This window comes from Panicum hallii, chromosome 2 (assembly GCF_002211085.1).
Source record: "Panicum hallii strain FIL2 chromosome 2, PHallii_v3.1, whole genome shotgun sequence".
Lineage (NCBI taxonomy): Eukaryota > Viridiplantae > Streptophyta > Magnoliopsida > Poales > Poaceae > Panicum > Panicum hallii.
This window is the reverse complement of record NC_038043.1, coordinates 55369490-55396092: the sequence shown is the minus strand read 5'-3', so window position 1 is coordinate 55396092 and position 26603 is coordinate 55369490. Positions and strand designations below refer to the sequence as shown.

The 26603-nt window shown below is 44.6% G+C and overlaps 5 protein-coding genes across 9 annotated transcripts; 4 read left to right on the top strand and 1 right to left on the bottom strand.

Moving 5' to 3' along the window:
* The first annotated feature begins 661 nt into the window (after positions 1-661).
* On the top strand, positions 662-4270 carry LOC112882299 (pyrrolidone-carboxylate peptidase-like). The gene is made up of 6 exons (XM_025947323.1): positions 662-817; positions 2134-2448; positions 2931-3035; positions 3118-3165; positions 3655-3910; positions 4007-4270. The coding sequence occupies exons 2-5, from the start codon at positions 2182-2184 to the stop codon at positions 3892-3894; spliced, it is 660 nt and encodes a 219-aa protein (XP_025803108.1). The 5' UTR covers positions 662-817; positions 2134-2181; the 3' UTR covers positions 3895-3910; positions 4007-4270.
* A 4577-nt stretch (positions 4271-8847) lies between these two features.
* Positions 8848-11651, top strand: LOC112881679 (eukaryotic translation initiation factor 6-2). The gene is made up of 8 exons (XM_025946488.1): positions 8848-8974; positions 9094-9154; positions 9695-9791; positions 9891-9976; positions 10052-10096; positions 10685-10815; positions 10907-11017; positions 11099-11651. The coding sequence occupies exons 2-8, from the start codon at positions 9145-9147 to the stop codon at positions 11354-11356; spliced, it is 738 nt and encodes a 245-aa protein (XP_025802273.1). The 5' UTR covers positions 8848-8974; positions 9094-9144; the 3' UTR covers positions 11357-11651.
* Positions 11652-11768: 117 nt separating this feature from the next.
* Positions 11769-15180, bottom strand: LOC112881678 (thymidylate kinase). Of its 2 annotated transcripts, none has more exons than XM_025946487.1 (6): positions 14863-15180; positions 14442-14768; positions 14178-14289; positions 14030-14089; positions 13423-13527; positions 11769-12183 (listed from the first exon to the last, which is right to left on the bottom strand). In XM_025946487.1, the coding sequence occupies exons 1-6, from the start codon at positions 14907-14909 to the stop codon at positions 12073-12075; spliced, it is 762 nt and encodes a 253-aa protein (XP_025802272.1). In that variant the 5' UTR covers positions 14910-15180; the 3' UTR covers positions 11769-12072. The 2 variants fall into 2 exon arrangements, with proteins under 2 accessions (XP_025802272.1, XP_025802270.1); XM_025946485.1 differs by having other exon boundaries at positions 14442-14789; positions 14863-15178.
* Positions 15181-16429: 1249 nt separating this feature from the next.
* On the top strand, positions 16430-21299 carry LOC112883105 (xylulose kinase 2-like). 2 transcript variants are annotated; one of them, XM_025948337.1, is made up of 11 exons: positions 16430-16687; positions 17939-18511; positions 18647-18735; positions 19293-19357; positions 19489-19544; positions 19632-19752; positions 19836-19910; positions 20122-20175; positions 20270-20364; positions 20445-20619; positions 20736-21299. In XM_025948337.1, exons 2-11 carry the CDS (start codon positions 18008-18010, stop codon positions 20978-20980), a joined length of 1479 nt encoding a protein of 492 aa, XP_025804122.1. In that variant the 5' UTR covers positions 16430-16687; positions 17939-18007; the 3' UTR covers positions 20981-21299. The 2 variants fall into 2 exon arrangements, with proteins under 2 accessions (XP_025804122.1, XP_025804121.1); XM_025948336.1 differs by having other exon boundaries at positions 17860-18511.
* Positions 21300-21481: 182 nt separating this feature from the next.
* LOC112882819 (zinc finger CCHC domain-containing protein 10-like) lies at positions 21482-23913 on the top strand. 3 transcript variants are annotated; one of them, XM_025947968.1, is made up of 3 exons: positions 21482-21634; positions 21714-21891; positions 22735-23913. In XM_025947968.1, exon 3 carries the CDS (start codon positions 22779-22781, stop codon positions 23586-23588), a length of 810 nt encoding a protein of 269 aa, XP_025803753.1. In that variant the 5' UTR covers positions 21482-21634; positions 21714-21891; positions 22735-22778; the 3' UTR covers positions 23589-23913. The 3 variants fall into 3 exon arrangements, with proteins under 3 accessions (XP_025803753.1, XP_025803752.1, XP_025803754.1); XM_025947967.1 differs by having other exon boundaries at positions 21490-21634; positions 21720-21891; XM_025947969.1 differs by having other exon boundaries at positions 21515-21634; positions 21724-21891.
* The last annotated feature ends 2690 nt before the right edge of the window (positions 23914-26603 follow it).

The following is a 26603-nucleotide window of genomic DNA, read 5'->3' as shown; positions in this document are numbered from 1 at the left end:
TCACGCACCTGCTGCAATCATTGAGGACTGCCGACTGCGGCGGCGGCGGCTGCTGCGCTGGCGAAAGCAGAGCCGTGACGTGACCCCGTGGCCTCACTCTTCATCGTCATCTCGAGGGGCGATGGTCTTGCCGGTCCATATCCGACTCAACTTCATCTGCGGGCTTCATGTGTCTGGAATTGCGTCTGGGATGAATTTAATTATATGATGCGCGATTCCATGCAGGGGCTTGGATTTGGCTGGAAAGGGCTTGGATTTGTCTGGAAATTTAAGATCCTCGCGGAATTTCTGCTGCTTGGAAGAGGTCAGAGGAGCCAGTGGCGACTCTGATCGATATGAAACGCTTGATGAAAACAGCCAACGAACTCCGGCCATGTTGCAGATGGCATCTTCATCCTTTGTGGCTTGTCATCTTTGATTGATCCTGACGGCATCCAACAAACTGCCCACTGCACCGTGTCTACGCAGCAGTAGCTAGCTAGCACTACCCTACGTCAGAGCGGGCCCACCCAGCCGGCACGATCAGTCACTGAAGAGCGGGCCCACCACCGCCTCTTGATTGCTTCTGCGGCTCTAGTGTTCTAGAGCACTGCTCACCTGACTCGCCTGCGCGATGCGCTTTAAAGGGGCGGACGGGCTCGCCTCGCCTGGCTCATCCCCACCGCTCCCCCCCCGCCACCCCCCACCCCCCCCCACACATCCACCTCTATCCACCTCCGTCTCCCGCCGCAGCAGCGAGAAACGCACGAGGGGTACGGCTCCTGAGATCGCCGCGAGGCTCCAGTCCTCGCGTCCCGCTGTGCCTCCGCTCCCAAAGGTGAGAATTTTGTGTGCTCGGTTGGGCGGCTTGGTGCGCGGGGGAAGGCTGCGGTTGGTTCGTGCCGAAACTCCGGGCTCCCTTTCTTGGCTTCTTAGGCACGCGGGAAGGCTTCTTGCTTTGCCTGCGGAATTAAGGATCGTATTGGTTGATTTCCGTGGGATCTTAGGGGAATTTTGAGGTGATCAGGACCAAAGGTGGCGGCTTTAGTTGGATTAGTGTCTCGGACTCGTGGGTTCTAGCGAATTCCTTGTTAATTTAGTTGCAAATCAGTGCCAGCGTTCGTTCCTGGTGTTCGATGACGATTGGCACGGAATAATGGAGAATTGGGATTTGGTACTTTGTGTGGTTCTGGTTCCCCTGGCTGCTGGCTTCGGCTGATTGTGACGTTTATGCTAAACAGAGTTGACTAGTAACCGCGATAATGATTGAAAGGAATTGCTTTGTTTCATTTCCTGACTTTTCTCCACAGGGGCACATCGATTTCAGTTTATATGTGATTCAGTGATTGTACTCGTGAATGGTCCTTTCTGTGAAAATATAGCACGATAAGCTTTTCAATATACATATACATATATATATATATATGTATATGTATATTGAAAAGCTTATCGTGCTATATATATATATAGCACGATAGCTGGTTGGGTGAACTTTAATTTGGATTGTACTGTTGCCGGGTTGGATTGGAAGGTGGATACTTTGAACTTTGAAGGCTGCGTGCTAGTTTCATTCATATTGGTAGGAGCTTTGCTAGTTAGAGTTTAGAAGGAATTTGTTCTTTTGGCCAGGCTTGCTTCGGTAGGGGTAGGCATAGGATCCGTGCTCTTGCTTCTTCAGTTCTGGTGCTGTTGTCAGCAGTGTGTTTTTCTTTGGAATTAGGTTATTTTCCTACTTATTTGGATACGTTTGTCTTCGAAATTTGAATAAGGTTCTTATCATTCAATCAAGAATTAGGTACTTGTCGTACTTATTTTTGCTTTACGTGATGCTACTGTTGGGTGGTTCATTCATTTCTCAATAAAACACTGAACAATGATTGCCTTCTCATTTCAATCAATAATCTTTACTGCTACTGAAGTTTAATGTACTGTTACCGACATTTTAGCTTGGTTTCATGTTGCATGCGAGTAGTGTTCCTCAGGTGGAACTACCTGCAGTAGTTTCTCCATGTCTTAAGGTTTGATAAGTTTGTATTTATTGATGGTTTGGCCACATTAGTTTTTCTTTTTGGAACTTGATTGCCACAATTGCTTTATGTCTAGTAATGTGTGTGCATTGCTAATGTTTATCAATTTATCGTCTTTATTTTTCAGGTTTTTGGAAAATAGTTCGTTGGTGTTAGGTGTTTCTCAAAAGGGTAAATGGGATCAGAAGGACCTTCAGTTGTGACTGTCCATGTTACTGGATTTAAGAAGTTTCATGGGGTTGCTGAGAACCCAACTGAGAAAATTGTGACCAATCTTAAGTCTTTTATGGAAAAGAGAGGGTTGCCAAAAAATCTTGTGCTCAGCAGCTGCACAGTTCTTGAAACAGCAGGGCAGGGTGCACTTGGCACATTACATAAAGTTTTAGAATCTGCTATCACAGACAGAGAGAACGGGTCGTCGGCGCAGGGACAAGTAATCTGGGTGAGTGCCTACTGCTAGTAGTATTCTTGATAATGTGTTCTAGAATTATGTTAGATGAAGCAGCTTTTCTCTAATTTTTATCTAAAATGTCTGTGTTCGACACTTGTACTGTTCGCCAGTTTTTATGTCTCTCATCCAGGATGTTAGCATTTAAATTATTCCAGTCCAAGTAGCAAGTTCCTTCATGCATCATCAGATGGAATAATGAATTCTTTAGTATTTGATCGATATATAACCTACCTGATTCAGAAATAAGGTCAGCCACCATTTGCATTATCGGTTCCTGGGTCTCGGCAGTTGTCACCAATTAGTAATTCAGGGTTGCATTTGACTGTGCGAGCACCCAGAGCTGGAACTCCACTTTTGGATGCAGGTTATGTCTGATGTAGCAATGTGATCATCCCTTTTCTGAAAATAAAGCAAAAATATGTAAATTATATTCGGTACCACTTGAACTGATTTTCTTATGGAACATTTTTCAGATCCACTTTGGGGTCAACAGTGGCGCAACAAGGTTTGCACTTGAGAACCAAGCTGTTAATGAAGCCACCTTCCGTTGTCCAGATGAGCTAGGATGGAAACCTCAGGTTGCTTTGGCTAATATGCCTATTATTCTTATCTGTATAAATCTTGCTATTGCATTTTATCAGCTTCATTGTTCCAATGCAGCGGGTCCCAATTGTTCCATCTGATGGAAGCATCTCGCGGACAAGAGAGGTAAATAGTTAATACATTTGATTTGATGGGTGCTTGTTGAAACAGAGCTGTAGATTGCATTCTTATTTCTTTCTAATCTTGTGCCCTATCGTATCTAATTCATTCTCCATCTGGAACTCACTTTCTGCACAAATTATTTACCTTTAAAGGTGTCTGAAGTTCATAAATAACTTAGTGCTCAAATGTATTTGGTTGTACCTGCCAAAAATGTCAGTTTGATATAGAAGTCCAAGTCCAATAATCAATCCCTTCCTGTTACTTCTATTTGAATAAAAACACCAGTCTGTGAGAAATTAACAAATACTATGATGATGAACCTCCTAGAGTGGTGAATTTTATATGTGAATCAAAATGTTGTTTATTGTATCAAACAACCTGCTAGAGCCTAGAACTATGAATTTGAGTTGAGCTCACTCTTTAGGGCTTTTGGTCTTTTACATTTGAAGCATTCTTGATCTTGAGATTAATCACGTTTTCATTACCAACCAGACTACGCTCCCAGTGAACGAATTAACCAAGTCACTCCGGAAGATAGGCTATGACGTGGTGCCTTCGGATGACGCTGGCCGATTCGTGTGCAACTACGTGTACTACCACTCTCTTCGGTTTGCAGAGCAACATGGCATCAAATCGCTGTTCGTGCATGTGCCACTCTTCTTGACGATCGACGAGGAGGTCCAGATGCACTTTGTTGCTTCCCTTCTCGAACTTCTTGCATGCTCGAACTAGGAAGAACAGTCTGAAGGTAGGTCTGCGTACTGACTATCAGCCTTGCTGCCCAGTTTATTGCTGTCGAAAGAGCAGAGTGTGATCGTGTGTTTGGTTGGCTTGTTCCTTGCAGCATAGCGGTTCGACCTGGAAGATGTAAAGTTGAAAGCAGACTGAATAAGGTGGTGTGGTGATTGATAAGTTAATCTTGCTCCAAGGGGTGTGTTTGGGAGGGGGGGGGGGGGGGGGAGGGAAGGTGCTGCATAGAGTCATTGTATCTTCCTGTGGCCAATTGCGGCTTGTATGCATGCACATGTGCTGTAAACATGGCTGAAACTGAAAAATTGGGAACTTGGTTTTCAATAAAATTAGAGCGGATGGATTACACGTGACGAAACTGTCGAAGCTTTGAACCTGTGCTTTGCGATCTTTGCTTTGCGCCTGTGAATTTGTGGTGCTGGTGCGTTTGGCGAATGGCATCACCGATTTCTGATGTCAGATCTTCCAGGTCTTGAGATGTCAGACGAGCTGCAGGCTGCTCGCCAAGACCAAGAATGGAGATGTGATGGCGAAGCCTGTGCTTGAGATGGAGCTCGTATTCAGTTCCGACGTCAGAATCTTCAGAACCTTTTGAGATAGTCCGTTCAAGTGTAGAACACTAGTACTGAAACGTCTCATGATTGCAACCTGAAATGCTGCGAGCGTTGGATCTGTGGGCCCGACTCGTCGTTTATGGAATTTTTTTTAAAAAAGGGTTAAAAAGAAATTTAAATTCAAAAAAAGGGTGCCGGTTTGGGAAATTTCGAAAAATGGGTACCTCCCGCCCAATGAAAGGGCGGGATGAAGCATCCCGCCCATCCAACGGGCGGGGGTCGGCGGGGGAGGAAATCCTCTTCGCAGGGGCCTTTTTGCGAAAAGTCAGGCGACATCCCGCCCTTCCAACGGGCGGGATGTCCTCCGAGGGGCCTCCCGCCCGTTGGGAGGGCGGGACGTGGGCCTCCCGCCCGTTGGGGGCATCCCGCCCTCCCAACGGGCGGGATGTCCCCCCCCCACTATTTAAGCCCCCACCCACCCCCTAATTCTCATAAAATTCATCAAAAATCAGAAAAAAGAAAAGGAGGAGAGGAGAGGAAGAGAGGAGACGAAGCGGCGAAGCCCTGTCCACACGTCGGTTTGGAGGTATTATAATCGTATAATTATTAATTATTTTTACGAATATTTGTTAGGGTAGTTATACGTAGAATTCAGTATTTTCAATAGTTTTTAGAAATATTTGTTAGGATAGTTCTATTTTAAATAGTTTTGAATATTTTAATAGTTGGTAGATATATTTCTTAGGCTAGTTATATTTTAAATAGTTTTTATAATTGCAGTAGTTTTTAGATATATTTTTTAGGGTAGTTATATTTCGAATAGGTTTCGATATTTTGAATAGGTTTCGGTATTTTGAATAGCTTTTAGAAATATTTCTTAGGGTAGTTATACTTTGAATAGTTTTTATAATTGCAGTAGTTTTTAGATATATTTTTTAGGGTAGTTATATTTTGAATAGATTTCAGTATTTTGAATAGCTTTTATAAATATTTGTTAGGTCAGTTCTATTGTAAATAGTTTATAGTATTTTCAATTGTTCGTAGGAATGTGTCTTACGGTACTTATATTTTTCATGCAGATATGGCGCAGACACCAGAGCTCCTTGACGCGCACATCGATGAACGGCACAGGTCGTACCTGGCTGCGGTGGAGGGGCAGGAGCTTCACGAGTTGCGCCCTCGTGTAGCAAAGGAGTTGTTGCACCTGGACGACCGCTGGCTTGACAGGTGATACTTTATATTTTTTTTACGAAACTAATGTATAGCGTGTAAGATAATTGTAACCACAATGCAAAATATACAGGTTACGTGAGGCTGGTTTGCTGCCACTCGCACGTATGCTTCAGGCCGGCGACGGTCAAGACGGTGGCGCGAAGAAGCGGATGCAGCTGGACCGCTCTCTACTTGCAGCGTTGGCGGACAGGTGGCGTCCGGAGACGCACACGTTCCACTTGCCGTGCGGGGAGATGGCCCCCACGTTGCAGGACGTGTCGTACCTGCTCGGTCTTCCCATTGCGGGTGAAGCTGTTGGCCCGGTTGCCGTGCCACCTTTCTGGAGGGTGGAGCTGCAGGAGCGGTTTGGTCCCGCGAACCCGCCACTTGTTGTGAACGTACCTGATTTGCCCGGCCCCGCCAAGAGTTGGGTAATACAATTTAGGGTACGTCCAGTTATTTTTTATTTAATTTAATTGAATCATATGTGAGTACCTCTAAGTTTTGAACAAATATATTACAGGCTCAGGATCTGCACCCTCTGGCTGGGCAGTACGAGGTGTCACGATACCTGGAGGCGTATCTGTTATGGTTGTTCGGCTGGACTCTTTTCTGCAACTCTACCGGCAATTACGTGGACAAGGTGCTCATGCAATACGCGCGCGCGATTGCGGATGCGGAGCCGGGCCAGGTACCTGGGTGGAGCTGGGGATCGGCAGTGCTTGCTGCGACGTACCGAGGTCTTTGCCAGGCCTGTTTGAAGACGGAGAGGACTGCCGTCATCACAGGCTGCCCACTTCTGCTGCAGCTATGGTCGTACGAGCGATTCGCCATAGCGCGTCCCCTAATCAGCGAAGAGCCTTATCCACCCGAGATGTACGGGATGTGGGACGAGGATAGCCCCACGATGGGTTCGCTTTGGACCGATCGACGGGTAAGTTCTTTTAAGCTCTTTAATTTACTGTTATACGTTTCTGTATACGAGGAGTACCGATGCAGTTGTGTAATTTTTTCAGATGAGCTGGGCACATCGGCAGGTCCGAAAAGCATACCCTCAGTTCGTGTCCGAATTTGATCGGATGCGGCCACAGGATGTCATCTGGACACCGTACACCGCTGCGGCTATCCAGACACGTGCGCCGCATGGGTTGTCTTCCCTCTGCACGCGTGACGAGGAGTACTGGCTGACAAAGGCGAACCTAGTGTTCGATATTCTCGTCGAGCCGTACTGCGTCGAGCGTGTGATGAGACAGTTCGGGCGACGACAGCAGTTTCCTCTCGTACCTCGAGCGTTCCAGGCCGTGCCGCGCAACGTACACGAGTAAGTTTGTGATAACACGTTTTGTATGACTTATATATTCATTATCATAAAGCAATGTTGAATTTCAAATGTTCGCAACAGATATTCGCACAGGGGATATCATGCCAACGAGGTGAACTGGGTCGTCAAGATGCAGGAGTACGTGCAAGGGTGGCTAGACGCACCTGACGATGTGTGGGACGAGCCGCAGCCACACACAGAGGCGTCTTACAGCGCATACCTCCGCTGGTACCTCCTTCGTACGCGTCCGTACGTCACTCGTTCACATATTCATGACGCGGAGGATCAGCACCAGCCGACCATTTCTGACACGTATCCCTCGTACCGTGATCAGGACCACCGTGGCGCGGTACGTGTTTCGCAACTTGAATTATTAAATATTTTTTCTAAAATATCGATACCAATAGTAATCTGCATCCCATTACGTATGCAGATCGATCTGATCAACTTCGCGGAGGTCGAAGCTACATCTCAGATCACGTTGATTGAACGTGGAGTGCGTATACCGGAGGCACAGTACAAGGACAGCTTCCGTAAGATTCAAGACAGCTTGACGCGAGCGTTACGTGCACTGACGTGTCGCGGCAGAGACGACGTGGGGACCTCCAGTTCATCTCATGCGTCCGCCCACGTGTACACAGCTGGCCCGTCGACCTCTACAGCACCGCACGCAGCGTCCAGCGGTACTGCCGCTAGTTCAAGCTGTAAGTTCTTCATAATTGCCATTTCAATCACCTATGATTTACACGACTAATTTCATTTCCTTTTGTAGTCATGCACTCGACGGCAATGGGACCTCCTCCTGCAAGAATGGAGCCTCAGACGTTTGGCGCCTATGCTCCAGGACCGTCTCTCCCGTCAGGCTCGAGGCCAGCTGCACCGTACTCTTATGGCTATGCTCAGCATGCATGGTCGACGGGAGCTCTTGCATACGGCGGTCCATTCGGTGTGCCGGACTGGGACGCCTGGGAGGGCGGCTCCGCCACTTGGTCAGAGCTGGTGGGCGGCGGCGCCGAGCCTGACATCATTGGCCCATCCCAGACATATGACGCTCCAGGTGCACAGTCCCAGGATGACCCCTTCACACCTGCACCTCCTCCGCCTCGTCCTCACCGTGCTCCAGATGCATTTAAACTGTTTTTGTATGATACTATTTTCTTTTTAATCGGTTGATCTATCGTACTGTCGTAATATTCGGATTCTACGTTGCAAAACGTTATCGTTTAACCATCTTCATACGAATTTTAGATAGAGCAATCTTTTTCGTAAAATTGAATTAAAATTTTATATGTACACAAAAGAATATGGCGAATCAATATTGCATTTGAAAACAGTCTCAATTTCAAATAGATTGTAAATCATAAATTCCAAAGGAAAATAAAAAAAAATGGCTAAACATCCCGCCCACTGGCCGGGCGGGATGCCTCCCGCCCTCTGGCCGGGCGGGATGCTCCCTCAGGGACCCGTTCGCGAATAAGAAAAGTTTCTTATTCGCGAAGGGGCCCTCGGGGGGGCCTGGAAAAAGTTTTTTAAGGGTCCCGCCCGCTGGTTGGGCGGGATGTCCCCGGCCCCACACCTCCCGCCCGATGATCGGGCGGGAGGCACCCATTTTTCAAATTTTTCTCAACCGGCACCCCTTTTTGGAATTTTAATTTTTTTTAAACCCTTTTTTAAAAAAAACTCTCGTTTATGTGCCAACTCGCCAACCAGAAGCCCAGGCCCAACCAAGTAATAGTATGAACAAGTGAGGCCCAACTAGACCAGCCCATGACTCCACCGTGGACAAGTGGGGCCCAACTAGACCAGCCCACAACTCCACCGCGCGCCGCCTCCGGCCGGGTGCGGAGTGCCGTGCCCATCTACCGCCACGCTCATCATTGCGGCTCCTCCCCTCATCGCATTCCACCCTCGCAGAACCGCGCCCGAAACCCTTGCGCCCACCACCGCCGCCTCCCACCCGAAGTCCGCTTCGCCGGTTCGTCTTTCCTTTCGATTGCTTCCTCGTTCCTCCGTAGATCGCTATCTCCAGTTGGATTCCTCGGCTGGTTCGAGTTTCTTCCCCCGGTGAAAATCGCTCTGGTGTTTGATCTGCAGGTGCGCGCTCGTAGTTGAGGGAACTGCTGCTTCTGCGAACACCCATCGGCCATGGCGACCCGTAAGTTTCGAATTCCTTGTGCCATATTTTCCGGTGCGAGTTTCGTCCGTAGGAGCATGATACTCCACAAATGGCGTCGGTAGTGCTCTAATCTTCGTTTGGGGGCGTTTTGGTGTACTAGTTTTGCGGCTAGATGACTGGTACATGTATAGTTCCTTTTTGATGATTTATGCGGTGAAGGTTATGGGTTCTGGGGTCTAGAAGGTAGTTTATTGAATGCATATGCTTGCCTGAAGTTTGGGTTTAGAGTTAGAAGGCTAGGGTTGCTTTCAGTTTGATGAGCGTTTTGGAAGCTACATAGTGTGACACAGTTTGGTTTGTAGTTTGTGGAATTGCCATTTGGACAAATACTACAGTGGTATTGCAAATCCTTGAAATATAAGAACTCTTAAGTGAATCAGTTCTTGGTTTGTCCTCTGTTAGGTTTTCAAGAAGAAGAAAAAAAATATATACATACTTGTTCTCGTTTGGGTATAAATGGTTGGGTCTGTGTGATTTTTCACTCTGATGATCCTTTTAATGTTTGTGTTTTGTGTTCAGGTATTCAGTTTGAGAACAATTGTGAAGTTGGTGTTTTTTCCAAGCTAACAAATGCCTACTGTCTGGTAGCAATTGGAGGGTCAGAGAACTTCTACAGGTTAGTCCTACATATTTTCTTTGATTTGAGTTATTGAGCATCCTTTGGTGCAAGTGAGGAATATCTAACTTTAACGACATATTCTTCCATGGTTTGCAGTGCATTTGAGGCTGAGCTTGCAGATTCCATTCCCGTGGTCAAGACCTCTATAGGTGGCACCAGAATAATCGGTCGACTCTGTGTTGGTTAGTATTTGAGCTTGGCTTTGCTATCAGAGTTATTGTCTACTTGCCTTCAACTTTTCCACTTTGATGAACCAGGAAACAAGAATGGACTTCTATTGCCACATACCACCACTGACCAAGGTAAATATTTGCTTTATGATGTAAATTTATGTATATGTTATTCCTGCTAGACCTGTTGTTAGTGCCTACTCGCAGCTGGTTATTAGGAATTTCTATGGACTTATTGTCCAGATTTCCTCTTCACATGCATGTTCCTTCCTTTATATTTGTTCAGCTGCGTTTGATTTTGCAAGTTTATGGCACAGTTTTCTGAAATTATCTGTGCGTTCTAGGAAATGTTGTTTCTGGCATTCTACCTCTAGGTGATTTTTAATAAAAAAAGGATTATATAGTTAGTTTGTACTTAAAATAGTCTTGAAACCACTTAGAGAGCTATTGCATTTCGTGAGGTAAGTCGTATTTGTTGATTGTGGGTGCCATGTACGTTTTCTTGAAGCCGTCAGATTATATTGTGGACCTGCAGTTGAACAAGTTTCCATGAAATTTCTAGGGTGAAGTCTTGTGGAGATTGTACCTATCTTTTAGTGATGTATAACCATTCCAGCTTGGTTGTACGTGTGATATTTTTGCCTCTTTATTTCATGGGTTACACCATTCATCACGAATCTTTTATGCTTACGTCCTCCCTGTGCTTTGGAACTGTTCTAGAGCTTCAGCATCTGAGGAACTGCTTGCCTGATCAAGTGGTTGTACAGCGTATTGATGAGAGGTTATCAGCCCTTGGCAATTGCATAGCCTGCAATGATCATGTTGCGCTTACACACCCTGACCTTGACAAGGTATGCCTATGTATATCTGTTGATGGTCCCTGAACCTTTGCCTTCTCTCAATTACCTAAAGGTGATCCCTTCATGATGTTTGATTCTCCAGGAAACGGAGGAGTTTATTGCAGATGTGCTTGGAGTTGAGGTATTCAGGCAGACTATTGCTGGAAATATCCTTGTGGGGAGCTACTGTGCATTCTCTAACAGGGGTGGCTTGGTACGGTGTTAACTATCAACTGTATTTCTTTTCGGCTTGGAAATGTTTTATTCCTAATGTGCAATGCCACCTGTGAAACAGGTTCATCCTCACACATCCATTGAAGACCTTGATGAGCTCTCCACGCTCTTGCAAGTCCCGCTCGTGGCTGGAACCGTGAACAGAGGCAGCGAGGTTATTGCTGCAGGAATGACTGTGAATGACTGGACAGCATTCTGTGGCTCAGACACGACGGCCACCGAGCTCTCGGTCATTGAGAGCGTCTTCAAGCTGAGAGAAGGGCAGCCCACAGCGATTGTCGATGACATGAGGAAGTCTCTGATCGACAGTTATGTGTAACTGAGGCCCGGAAGATGTGGATCTCAAGTATTACCTGTGCCAAGATGCACTGCGAGCTATACTTTGTGTTATCTGTAGTAAAACCAAAGCGTGCCCTCTGACAAGCTACGTTTGGTGGTTTATCCTTGGTGTCTGAATCTTAGACTCGATGTTTTACCATGTTCCTTTAATGCTCATGGTATGCTAGTAAGAAGATAACGCTTCTGTTTTTCGTTATATGATGTTTCAGCATGGAGTTATGGACACATATGGCACATCTTTTGTTTAGCAATATGGGAAGTAAGAATTTTGGTTACATTCACCGTTCTTGCATCGATTTGAACAATGAGATTTCAGATGCTAACATTCTTTTTTGCTTGAGCTGACAATGCATGCCTTTACAAAAAAAGTTGTTCTTCCAGCAGCAATTGTATAGCCATGAAATCTGAGAAGTGTTTAAGTAAGTGTTTCGTATCCTCACGTTCTGCATTAGTACAACACAACCCGAATGAACGCCATCAGATAAACTTTCTGAGAAATAACGTAGAGAAGAATGTTATCTGAAAACACCAATCAAATGTGGAAATGTCTATTCCGCACGGGACAGTGATGCAGTGAATGGCAAATGAAAGCTCTGCCAGATGCCTAATTTCTCATCACCAGCAACGGTGGATCACATAAAGACGCGGATGTATCAGCCTGTGCTGAACTGTGTTTCTTCACGGGATGGTGGCGCTTCACCAAGTCAGATTGGTAAGTGGCTTCCCTTGAGACTCCTGAATGCAGTTCGTAGCCAGTTCTCTCAGCTGTTCTTCCACGGTCTCCATGGAAAGGGAACCATCAACAATCTTCATAAACACAAGAGTTGAGTAAGATATGCAGATCCATTCCATTTGATAACAAAATTTACACTATGGATTGCTTTATCTAGGGAGTTTCTATTTCACACATATCAAATTGGCAACATTAGCATTCACAAATCTCTATATACAATTCTTGAACCAAAAAAAACCAAAAAACCCTCCGATTTTAGAGAAATCAACCCGCAGTCCACCCTCCCCTCTTGGGTAATTTTGCGAACAAATCCAAAACTTTTCTCAAAATCAACCCAAAATCCAACCTTCCCGGTTCAAGTAAATTTGCAAAGAAAACCCTAAGTTTTCATAAAATCAACCCACCGTCCGGGTCCTCTCTCAGGAATTGTTTTAGAAAAACCCTCGGATTTTAATTAAATCAAACCACAACCCGTTCCATCCGTTACTTCTACACGAGCAACATTATACGTACAATTTGAACACCAAAACGCGTTGAAAGCAAAAGTTATTCAATATAGAATTCTATCAAATATTCAAAAAGTACAATTCATTATTGAGCAAATTTTAAAATTCAATACGCTTTCGCAATTCATTTGCACAAATGCTTGCATGCGATCCGTTATGCCTACAATGTGGACACCAAAACATCTTCGAATTAAAAAGAGTTCAATACAAAAGTTGCTCAGAATTTCAAAATCTATATCTTTATTATATAATAAAATTTTAAATTCAAAGCGCTTTTACAATTTATCTGCATAAATATTTACGTAAGATCCATTCTACCTACGATTCGGACACCGAAACATGTTTTGAATATAAAAATTGCTCAAAATTTCAAAACCTAAAGCTTTTCTACCCAACAAATTTTTAAAATAAATAATAACCAAAAACACTTAGTATAACATAAAAAGATAGTTCCAGTTCCATACCAAAAATAAGATCCTAATTAAATAGTAGCGTCAAAATAATAGAGTGTCCAAAATATATACCAAATACAATAACGGGCTGCAAACCATGAAACCTACACATATAATACTACTATGTGCATGAAAAAGTCTATATCAACTACAATCCAACCACGAAATACGGGCCCTGCGCGGCAAAGCCGCGCGCATTTCTAAGTAGATCACAGGAAGTTGAAGAGAATACATAGAGAAAATAGCCTGCCACTCTGGTTCCTTGAGTTGACACATAAAACTTGAGTCACTTGCACAAGAGACAAAGCAAACACAAAAGACCCTATTGTGGTGATTGTTGCAGAAACTAAGTTACCTTCCATGTCGAATCATGGAGTGAATGATAATGCTCTGCAACTCTCTTTTGGAATTCAATCTTTTCATATCGCTCGCCACCATAGCCCCCTCTTTCAGCCGCTTTCTGTAACAATAGATTCGCATACCACTATGAAGCAGGAGGATAATCAATGTATAATATTGAAGCGGGGACTAGGTGAAACATAACATCGAACATCAATTCAGCATACAGGCTGGTATGTAGCATTACAGGCAGGTGGGCAAATAAAATTGCTGAACAAAAAGTTCCCACCCCCCAAATTTCCTGCCTTTGGCAGTTTGGCAAAAGCTTCAGAAATAAAGTGGATTGTTTTAGTGTTCCAGCTTCCAGGACAGAATTCAATACCGGGTGACCTTAACTACATCATAATCACCGAGTTCTATATGTAAAGGTTATTTTGATTTGGTTAAGGCCGAACAATGGCCATCATCACTACAGTGTGTAATAGTGTAATAAAACTGAAAAAAAAATCTAGCACCTTCATTATGGAACACCATAGCCTCAGAGTATAAACAGAATATAGAGAGTATAAACACACTGTAGCGAGTATAAACAGAATAAAAATAAGAGAATATAAACAGAATACCTCTGGTTGTACATCCAGATAAATTACAAGATCTGGAGCTATAAGTCCAACATCTGGAGCCTGAAATAGTATAGGCGTCACTGCTCAACTTCCAGGTATTTATGCGAAGATAGGAAATCATCATACAGCCCAATGGTACCAAGCTCACCTTGCACCATTCAATGTCAAGCCCTTTAGCAGCTGAGAAAGCCACACCGGAATAAGAATAACGGTCTACGATGAGAGTAGTTCCACCAAGTAGCTTGCTTTCCATCAAAGCTCTGCAAGTGTCAAACCAAACGAAACAGCTCCACAGTTACAGCAATCTTGAATCATTGTGCACGTTATACTGTATATAACTCAGACCAAACTTCCCACATATCACACTAGCATGTTGGCCAAACAGTTTTGTTACATTGTGAAAAGAGCATACCTTTTCTCCCAGCGGTTCGCGCTGAAGAGCAAATGAACCGTTCTGTCATCAAGCTGCGACTCATTTGCCAGGTAGGCAGAGATCATCTGCCCGACACTGGTGCCCCTATCCGGGAACCGCCACCCTTCAGCACGGCAACCTTGGCCTTCCAGATAGGACAGCAGCCGAGCACATTGTGATGATTTGCCACTCCGGTCCAACCCTTCCAGTACAATCAGAGCGCCACGCCCACTGTTGCTGCCAGCATTCGCCATTCTCACGCCCTGAAACGCCCTCCCACGCTGTGCAAACAAGCCGAGACCACAGGGCGGCGCCGATTTGTCACTCCTGCAACAAAGATTGCAGGCACTGTCGTCCCAAGGACCGGGCATATAAATCTTCTAGTTCACAAAGGAATCCGGAGAGATCAGACACGCCTTACCTGCTCCAGGAAGCTGCTCTTCCGGCGAGACGAACCAATGTAGTCATGCACAACTGAGTGTGCCGATTTTCGTAGAATCAAAGCTAAGCAGAGACGAGGAGGCGTGGGAGGGGACAGGCGGCGCAGTGGGGGAACGGGAGCTGCGGGACGACGGAGTGAGGGGAGAGCTCCGGAGATCAGATCCCCGGCGAAAGATCTTCCGCCTGAGCAGCGAGCGGGGGCGTTAAGGCTGTGCTGCTCTGAGGTCGGCGGCGCAGGGCTGGAGCCCTTGGTGGCGGCGGCGGCGGGGGGGGGGGGGGGGGGGGGGGGTTGAGGTTGAGGGAGGGACCGGAAAGAGGAAGGGGAGCCCCGGATTCAGTGACTTGCTTCGTCAAGTCACGTCTTGACTTTCAGCTCGATATCCAGCGTCCATTCCGAATCCAACGGCTGCGTTCTTCCTCAGGCAAAATGGGCCCAAGCAGGAGTGCTCGTTCTTTACCAACACGCGTGCCGCGCCGCCCGCCGCCCCAGTCCTCTCCACTCGCTCGCGCCGCCCCAGCTCTCCTGCGCCGCGCCGGCCATGAGAAACCGGAACAACATGAGGCAGCTCCCGCTGCGGTCCTTGCCGTCCTCCGCGCCATCTCGCACTAGACGTTGCCGTCCTCGTCAGCCCGGTCCGCGCCCTTGCGCGCGTCGTGCCAAGGAACCGGAGGCTGCCGCGTAGCGATGAAAGTTATATTTACTAAAAATTTAATAAAATAAATTAAGATGGTATTATACGTAATTAATTTAGAAAAAAAATAAATTAGAATAATATACCATTATAATTATTCAGGTGACCTATAAAATACTATTGGATATGTATTTGCATCTCTACTTCTACGACTCTCGTACATCGTAACCCCAAGCTCATCATCGAGTGTCGTGGATAGAAGCAAAGGAAACACGGGAGATTTATGAAGAATTGGACCTCTATGGATAGCATAAGAAAGAAATGGATGTGACACCCTATGACACCCTATCATAGGTGTTGGCTACTGGAAATTATCAACTAAATGATTATAATTTTCACAGAACTCGTAAGGGGTTAGAGATGGCAGCGGCATTAGATTGATCTTTTACTATAAGGTTTAAGCCTGATTTGTTAATTTTTTGAAAAAAATCAACTTTTTTTTCGATTACAAGTTTCCCTAGATGAGCTCGTTCGATGCTCTCTTTCAAATTTAATAATTATTCTAAAAACCTCATGTCCACTTAAGTAGAAAGTAAACCGTTTCGTAAGAAAAAGGAAAGCATATACAATAACCTTATCAAATATGAGTGAATACCTGAATATGGTATGTAGTAGTAGGTGGACGATATCCTCTACCAACCAAGCCAATTTTACGCATTTCAATGATGCGTGGGCAGGTCATATTCTACATTTTTATACAATACTGTATTGTGGATAAAAAGAAAAGGGCCCACGCGTCAGAGAGCAACCTGATGTACAACGACCATACTTCCATCTTCCAACTTCCAAGTCCAACAGCTACAATGATATAGGAGTAGACTATAGTGGAGTACGATGGAGTCCAACAGCTACAATGAATAACAAAACATCCTTATCCGAAGGAAGCAAACGAATTTGACGGTCGACAGTCCACTCGTCGTCCTCTAGATCGCTGGCATATAATCTCTCTCCCGGCTTTTGATCCGCAGCGCAGTCGTTTGTCGTCTTCGCCTTCCGGATCGCGCTTGCTCGTAGTCCCGTCCCAGCTTGAGCGACGGGGGACTCGGCGGCCATGGCGGGGCGAGGCTCCCTCCCGGAGGGCTCTCTCTTCCTCGGATTCGACAGCTCCACTCAGTAAGTCTCGTCCCTTTCTCAGTGTCTCCCTCTCCTACAGTTTATTTGGGCGCTGGATCTTGTTTTTGCTGTGGTCGCGGTGTATATGAAGTGCTCATTGTTCTAGTCGATGGATCGATACGGGGAGGGAGTAAAGATACGAAATTTGCCTGCCTGTAAAGGGTGAGTGAATTACAATGTGCTTAAATTTTATGGAGGTACTGATCTCGGTGGAGTGAATAGAATTTTACTCTGGTACTCTGGTCGAATGTTTAAAAAGAAGGGTAATCGGAATTAATTAGTATAGAGTTGATGCCATGATGACATGGGATTTCTGTGCAAGTTCATGGTGGAGAGGTCTTGCTACAATGTAGAGTTCGTAACAGGGTCATTGTGGTAGGGGCTTAAGAAACTGCGAATTTAGTGTTGTGATCTGATTTCGATCGAGTGCAACTGTAGCCCGTAGCAGTATGATATAGATTCTGCAGACTTAGTATGGGCCTGTTTGGATCCAACGGAAAGAGAAAGAGAAAGTGCAAAACTTTTGCTCTTTTGCACTTTTGGATCCAAACACCCCAAAGTGCAAAAGGACAAATGCTACCATAATTTTGCTAATTATGGATTAATTAGGCTTAATAGATTCGTCTCGTCATTTAGTCCTCATCTATGTAATTAGTTTTTTAATTAAACTATATTTAATACTTCTAATTAGCGTCCAAACATCTGATGTGACAGGAGCAAAAATTTTGCCATTTGCCCTTTTGCTATTTGGGGGTGGATCCAAACAGGCCCTATGTGTGAATTTCCTTGTGCAGCGCTATGGACATAGTTAATTGCCCATGCTACTTTGCTGTTTACTCTTTTTGGATGATGATCAAGAATTAAGCAACACTTTGAGTCGGATGTGATGTGGCAATTTCATTTAATATCTGCAGCTCTGACTGCAAAATCAAGTTCTTAGCTAAATATAAAAATACACCTATGCGTGATTCTTCTTGAAATCGATCAGGGTTTGACCCAGCTCAAATGTGGTTTCTTTGTTTTGTATTCTTCATACTGATAAGTCAGCAACCATGACTGTACCACCATTTGCTTCATATATTCCTTTCTGGGTTTTATTTTTCCTTTTATTTTCATCCTAAATTGTGAAGTTACCATCAGACTTGGATCTAATACTGTCACTCATTTTACAGGTCACTGAAAGCTACTGTACTCAATAATGAGTTAACAATAGTAGCTTCTGAAATTGTTAATTTTGACTCTGAATTGCAGCACTACAAAACTGAAGGTGGGGTGTACAGAGATTCCACAGACGATGGCCACATATTTTCACCAACCATTATGTGGGTGGAAGCTTTGGAGCTGCTGCTTGAGAAGTTAAAACCCAAGATAAACTTCAGTAAGGTTGTGGCCGTCTCAGGGAGTGGGCAGCAACATGGCAGTGTTTACTGGAAGAAGGGCAGCAAGGCAGTTCTTTCCTCCCTAGATTCCAGTAAGAGTTTGTTATTGCAGCTCAAGGATGCCTTTTCTACAATGAACTCACCAATATGGATGGACAGTAGCACAACTAAGCAATGCAGAGAAATAGAGAATGCAGTCGGAGGTGCATTGGAGTTAGCAAAACTGACAGGATCTCGTGCCTATGAGAGATTCACTGGTCCCCAGATACGAAAGATCTATCAAACAGAGCCCAATGTTTATGAAGATACCGAGAGAATATCTTTGGTGAGCTCATTCATGGCATCAATCCTTGTTGGAAGCTACGCAAGTATTGACGAAACTGATGGTGCTGGGATGAACTTGATGGATATAAACCAGAGAACCTGGTCAAAGACTGTTTTAGAGGTTTGTAACTTGCTAGCTCATTTGGTAATACATTAAATATTTGTTGAATGACTAAAGTCGAAAACATCAAAACTGTGGCTTTTATTCAGATATCTCATGGACTAAATTATCAAAATTGTGCCCTTTCTGCTCTAGGCAACTGCTCCTGGACTTGAAGCAAAGCTTGGAAATCTAGCACCAGCATATTCAGCTGCTGGCCGGATTGCTCCTTATTTTGTAGAAAGGTAAGTTTTGTTTACATTAATCCTGTGCTAAATGAACACTGTCAAGCTGACCTGTAGTATACTTGGTTTGCAACCATAGATTCAGAATCACCTTTGCCATGTACTTATCTTCTCCGACGTCATGCCTTTTATCTTGCAAGTAGAAATCACCTTTTGCATGAGTGCTGAGGTGTTATGAGGCAACCAAGCACAATATAAGGTTCAGGCTGGTCTTTATTTCTGTTAACGGGAATACGCGCTCCGATTGTAAATCTGTTGTTGCAGAATTTTCCTGCTCACAACTTTTCGCTGTACTAGATCCAGATGAACTCTGAAGTCTGAACACCTCACAATTTATGTGCACCATTTTTACTGTAATTTTTGGATGTATATTGTATATGAATATATGAAGTTCAACACTACTTAAATTATGATCACTGGATTTAAATAAAGTTCTTGAACATGATGGACAAGTTAATATCACTGGGCATGCTAGCTGAATAAGAAAAATAAACCCTAATGACTGATGCTGTATTTACATTACCATTTTATAGTTACCTAAAAGGATACCTTTTCAGGTTTCAGTTTGATAAGAACTGTTTGGTCATTCAGTGGTCTGGTGACAATCCTAATAGCCTTGCAGGTGTGTTTGACTAGTGCTTCTTACTGAGCAGCTGACATTTTTTATCATCTATTTAGCTGTGGAAAATGGGTATGAAAACGGTTTCTTGATTTCTTATATTAGCATTTATGGGACCTTTGCATCTGTTGTAGGTTTAACTCTGAATACTCCTGGTGATCTTGCCATTAGCCTTGGTACTAGCGATACAGTAAGTTGGGAAGACGTGCTCAAAATCGTGTTGGTTACTTGGCATGTTTACCTGATGCTTGTACATAATTCATTTCCTATCTTGTAGGTATTTGGGATAACAGCAGAAGCTAAACCAAGTCTTGAAGGGCATGTTTTCCCCAACCCTGTTGAGCCTGATGGTTACATGGTGATGCTATGCTACAAAAATGGCTCCTTGACCAGAGAAGGTATGCACGTTTCCTTTCTATTGTCTACCATGTACCATTGCTTTATGTCACATTGCTGACAATACTTCTCACTGTGGTTTCAGATGTGCGAAATCAGTGTGCAGAGAAATCATGGGATGTTTTCAACAGCTATCTAGAGAAAACGCCCCCTCTAAATGGTTAGAATTTATGTAATTTGTATTCTCTCAGTGACCTTTTTCTGCCAAGTTTATTTTAGAATTCTCAGGGAAATAACATTTTTTATGAGAATAAATTAGCAATTTGAATGCCTTGCTACATATTTCATTTTATATCTTTCCAATATGGATTGGCATTAGCATATCAGCTGTGGCCCTGGAATCATGACATATTTCTTTATCTTGTATTTAGGTGGAAAGTTAGGATTCTACTACAAAGACCATGAAATCCTGCCACCACTTCCAGGTAATGATGTATTGGTATTTCCGTATTTGTAACATTTGCACCCCTTTGTACTATAAAGATTCAAACCCTGAAAGAAATCAGTTTCTTGATGCAGTGGGCTTCCATCGGTACATTGTTGAGAACCTTGATGATGCCTCATCTGACAATCTGATAGAGCGTGAAGTGGCAGAATTCAATCCACCATCTGAGGTTTGCAAATAGAAACATTCTTCAATATATCTGATATTTTGGCAAGCAAATGGCTATGGGTTCATAAGGCTTTGCTGTAGGTCCGTGCCATCATTGAAGGTCAAATGTTGTCGATGCGAGGCCATGCTGAGAGATTCGGCATGCCGAACCCTCCCAGGCGGATCATAGCAACCGGCGGGGCATCCTCCAATGATAGTATCCTCAAGTCAATTGCGCAAATCTTTGGCTGCCCTGTCTTCACAGTTCAGAGACCTGGTAATTGCACAAACCTGCTCCCTGATTTTGATTGTCTAGTGATCCTGTCACATTATGACGAACTGATATCACCATCCATTTATATGGCCGCAAAACTGACGCCGTCTCTGTTCCAGATTCGGCCTCACTGGGTGCAGCGCTGAGAGCTGCCCACGGGTGGCTGTGCAACGCTGAAGGAAGCTTCGTCCCCATCTCGTGCTTGTACGAGGGCAATCTGGAGAAGACCTCCCTTGGCTCGAAGCTTGCAGCCCCAGCCGGAGACAAGGAGGAAGATAGGGAGCTTCTGAAGAAGTACACCCTGCTGGTGAGGAAGAGGATGGAGATCGAGAGACGCCTGGTGGAGAAGATTGGGCGGGCATAGGGAAGTTGTGAAGCATTGCTGCACCTGTCGGGGCACGAAGAATTGTGAATAATCGTGACTATCATCTCTTATGCCAACTCTCTAAGGAGAAGTGTCAGAGTTGTTGGTTCTAAGCACTCCACAAACCTGGTTCGGAAAAGCAAGTTTGCCAAGACTGGAACCAGTGCATTGTTGGCATTAACTCGAAAGAAAAACTTTCCATTCCTTTGGCAAGGCGTAACAGAGTCTATGATCAATTGCATCCGATGAAGGATCTGTTTGCAATTTGTGTTATATCTTATCTTCTGTTACTGCAGTAAAAACTGAAATATGGAAGTTATATAATTTTGCATATTAATTTCAATATCTATATAATTTTGCATATTAATTTCATTAGATTGTTGCGTTTGGTGGCCAATGTGTGAGAACCAAAATATAAATATCTATAAATAATACACTCCGTCAAAATTTGTGCCCACGGACCACCCTGAAATTTCGGCCCAAGGCCCAATATCTTTTATGCTCCGACTCCAACCAATCTTTGTTCGCATCGTTTGGTCGTCCTTCGCGGCCCGTCGTGTCCCCTAGCCCTGGCGCTGCGCGGGTCCGAGCCATAGACGGCGGCGGCGGGCGGGCGGGCAGCCGGCAGCGAGCAGCAGCCAACACCGGCGGGTGGTACGTCCCGGCCTCACCCAAGTCTCTCTTTGTCTCCCCCTCCCTCTATCGCGTTGTCCCTCACTCTCTCTTCACTAAGCCCTAGATAGGACGCACGGACTTGCCGACGGCCGACGCGGCGGCGCAGCACCACAGAGGGAAGTCGGGTGAGAAGATTGGCAACCGGAAAAGGGGGATCGGGCATCAACAAATCGGCTACTCGTTTGCGCGATTACTCCCTCGCGTCGACCATTGGAACAGGGATTGCACAAGGCAAGGTATGAATATGAAGAATTGATTTAGGTACTATTTCAGTTCAATTTTAGGATTTGGATGTGGCATTGGAATGATAAATTGAAACGTTTCGTAACTCTCTTGTGGATTTGTCGAAACATAAAGAGTTGGACCTCTTTCAGAAATATGCATATTGCAGACTTGTTTATTTAAGATGTTCGTAAGACCTTTTTGGTTTGATCATATAGTGTTTGGACGTTTGGTAAAATCCTATACTTGTATGTTGGCATATTACATTTATAGTGGTATACAAAATTTATCTTAAGTTGGACCACCCTAATGTGAAATCCTAGCTACGCCACTGGACTGACTGAATGCTCGGATAGCACTGTCTTCTATGTTATTGCTACTCAGTGGTTAGTGATTCATTGCTGATTGATCTGATTTTTTTAGTTTTTTTGGCATATGATCATTGGATTTGATATGATATGGTTAATAGGGTAAATTGATGGTAGAACTTTCTGTAGTGACATGCTGCCACCCTACAGTCAAAACTGAAATATGGAAGATATATAAATATTTGTGTAGAGGTTCGATACTACTGTTTATTTAATTTTTTTGGTAGCCAAGTGTGAGAACCAAAATATAAATATATAAACACAAAAAACTAAACAATTGAATCCCCTGTGACCATGTGTGATACTCTGACCAAGAGTGTGCCCTGTATTATCCTTATAGTAAAAGGGGTGAAAAACTGGGTCTGAATGTGTGCACGTACTGTATGTCGGCATTTCAGCTGGATCGAGGATGATCCTATTTTACATTTTACTGAAGATATGAAATTGCCTCTTTAGTTCACTATTGAACAGTATAGTTATTCCTTGCAGGATAGTGGGGTTGCTTATTTGGGATAGTTTCTGGGTGAATCAAGATGTCTGGAAATGATGATAAGTCCCAGGCTGCGGCGGACAAAATAAAGGCAGCTGCGTTATCAGCGGCTAAAGGATTGAGCAGGGCTCAAGCTGAGCGCGCTGCTGCTGCTGCTGCCCGCAATGTCAATGCCTATGGGCAGAAGGAAGAGGGGCCAAGCCGCTGGCAGGAGAGGAAGGAAGCTAAGAGACAGATGTATCTGATGAGTACAGAGAAGGCTGCGATACTGGGTACTGTGAAGCCAAAAGCTCCAGAAGCTTCTTCTGGTGGGGCATATACCCAATGTCAGAAGTGTTTCCAGCATGGTCACTGGACCTACGAGTGCAAAAATGAGCGGGTGTACATGTCACGTCCCTCCAGAACGCAGCAGCTTAAGAATCCCAAGTTGAAGAAAAGTGTACCAGTCTCTTATCAGTTCAAGAATCCTGATCTTATAAAGGAGAGAGAAGCTGCGAAGAAGTTGATGAAAGAAAAGAGGAAGAAGGAAAAATCTGAAAGAAGAAAGGGAAAGAGTAAGAGGAAGCATCGTTCACCAAGTGATTCTGATAGCAATAGCAGTGATGCTTCAGTGTTTGACTCTGACTCCGAATCATCAGTGACTGGCTCTGAATATTCTTCCGGAAGCAGTTCAAGTTACAGCTCCTCCGACTCAGAGGACAAGAAGCGGCAACACAGGAGGAAGGAAAAGAAGCGAAGGCACCGGAGGGACAGCACGTCATCAGCTTCGTCTGAATCTGAATCCGCGTCAGACAGCGATTCTGATGACAAGAGAAGCAGGAGGAAGAGTAAAAGGAGGAGCCGTACGCGCTGAGTTCCAAGAACTGGAGAAGGCAATGTGGATGTTGAATATCATGATATACTTTTGTTCAATTCACGACTATCTCTTCTTTTTCGTCGTCATCATCATGAGACCTGCATGTGCCGGGCGTTCTCCAAGAAACAAATGTAGCATTCGCTTTCCTGAATGCTAGAACTGATATTTTTCCCTGTACTATGGAAGTGCCTAAAGCTCTAGGTGTTCCTATTCTATGGTATTTATGAGAACCATTGAATCCTGTAACAATATTCGCCTATGAATTTCACAGATTGGCGTGCTTATCATCCTGATAGTTATTTTTGTCATATCATTATTTAAACCTTGGGCTCATCCGCTTTGGTTCATTGTTTTGTAGCTTGTAGGCCCTGCTGTGGTGTGCTCTTAATATTCCAGAGTGTTCTGTTAACCCTCCTGTGCATCATCCTGTTTGGCTCATTCTTTCGTATCTGCAGTCCTTACTGTTTACCGCTTGTTCAGAGAAATCACATCACTGACCGGTTATCCTCGCATTCCCAGGTTGACAGATGATCAGTGCGACAGTCCAGTCATTTCCTCTGACAACCGTGCAGTTAGCCCAGGCTGGACCCGAATGACTAGCAATGATATTGCCTTCGGAGTGGAGCAAATGATGTCTCTACCAGCTGAATCAACAGTCGCCAGTAGTTGATCAGAACCTTCAGATGAACAGTTTAACTGTTTGGGATTGTATCTGCATCAGTCTGCACTGTTTCTGCAAGACTGCAAAAAAAACTAGTACCCCCTATTATTTTTTTTGTAGATTATGGAAAAAATTCCGGCCTTAATCATTCGCATGCGAATGACTGCAGCCAAAGTACCTCTTATTATCTGACCGTGTTTTGCTCATCTTCCCTAGCAGATCTGAGACACTGGATCGGTTTCAAGGCGACTGCTGATAGGAGCTTCCATTGGTTGGATCGGAGGAGAGGACATTTTTGAGCATCCAAGAACCAAAAGGTAACCACACTTGGAGGCTTGGAGCTGCCTGGCAACGCAAGCATGACTTTGAGCTCATCTGATCCTGCATTGCCATCATGCCCTAGAGCTGCTCCGGCAAAGGAAACAGGGTAGCAACGCGAGCCAGCTGCTGCGTTGAAAACCTTTCGCTGAGCTTGGCATGGGGACGCCCCTGGGGGCTTGCTGGCCGCGACCTCCTCGTCTTGTCGGCAGCGGCTGCGGCGCACATGATCGGTGGCAGGCGCCTGTCGGCGGATGGACGACGACGGGACGGGATGGTTCCGGCTGCCGGTCGCCTCCGCCAGCCGAGCTACCGGTGTAGTTTGCCTTGTTCTTTACCGCCTCCACCTCACGTTCAGCGGCTCAGAGATCCTGATGGACGGCCGGCCGGAGGAATCTACCGGTTCTGCTTGGATTTACCCTTGGGTTCATCCGCCTGCGGTGCACGCTGTACTGTAGGCCCTGTTTGGATGTCGCTGTTTCCAAAAATCATAGTTAAGATACTACAGTTTTCAAAACCAAAGCCATGCAATATCACATTATTTCAAAACCAGAGTTTTTCTCAGTTTTAGCCTTTTAGGGAAACAATGACATGTTTGGCTGAATGTAGTATTGGTGACACTATTTCATATTTTAGGAATAGGCCATTAGGATATTCCTATATAGATATGTTGGGCATTTTCTGAACGTATGTACTTCACGTTACAGCTGAGCTAACATGTTCCATTACTAATCAGAACACTCCTCATTGGATTAAACTTCTTCGTGTACTGCATCGTTTACCTTTTGATCTCCAATCCTCCTTGTTATCATCATTCATACTAATTTGTATCTCCATCTAGTGCGAAAGCTCGTAATGGATGTACAGACCCTGAACTCATGTACTTTTATTATATCTAGAGGCCAAGCATTAATTGGAACCAAATTAAATAAATAATTAAAATGATTGGGAAGAAGGAAAATAAAAGGACAGATCAGGAGAGCATGCACAACAGAACCGAGAGAAGATGCTAGCACGGGTGACGGGATGAAGGATTTTTATTTTGTGCAAGATGCCAGCATTGGAGTACGCACGCAAACGGAAAACGGGTGCACGATAAAAACTGTGCATGCGCGTTGAGCACGAGTTCTGTCTAGAAAAAGAGGGTCTGGGTGAAGTTTTCTAAACTCTAAAAAAACTGTGGTTTTAGCAACACTGTAGTTTTCAAAGCTGCAATTTTTTAGCATCCAAACGCCTCCTTGTGTATCAATACCAAAGTATTTAGTAAAACCGTGGTATTTCTGCAAAACTCCAAAAATACTTTGTATCCAAACAGGGCCCACGTGTACATCTCTGCCCCCTACAAATCTGAGTCGTCCTGCATGTAGACCGTAGAGTATGGCTGGTGGGACACACATGTCAGAGTTGCATATGTATCTCATCCGAGTCTTCTCTTCTACACAAAGTAGCTAGACCATGACTAGTGTGAAATTGAATCAAATGTGGAACAGAACAACGCTTGCTTGCTACATGCAGTTTTTTTTTCAGATTACGCTTGTCCTTCTGCTGCTGCACTTTTTATTTTCACTGTAGCTGAAAGTAACTGTAAACTAGATAGATCCTTCTACTTAGGATTCCTCCTGGTAACTACTAATTAAAGTGTGTAGCAAACTAGCAATACAGCTCATCCTTTTTCCCTATAAAGACAGCCTCCATCTTTCTCTACAATGCCTAGGACGACATTCTTTTGGTAGATAAGCTACAGGCTTACAGTGTGGAGTTTTTACAGGCTTTTGGAAATCTCCTCATCTTTAGAGGGCTTTGGCATGCATGGGCATGATCGATTCTCCTTGATCCAAACCGGGCCCGCGGGGGGCTCTGAAAGCCGGCAACTCCTAATGATTCCTTCCCATTTAGCTTTTCCTCCTTTTTCCTGCCACCGATCGATGATCTCTCTCGCTCCTGGCTCTGCTAGCTTTATCTGTGGAGATCTGAAATCTTTGCATCAGAATCTGCTGAGACATATGCATCAAGGGAGCTTGCTGGGACAATCA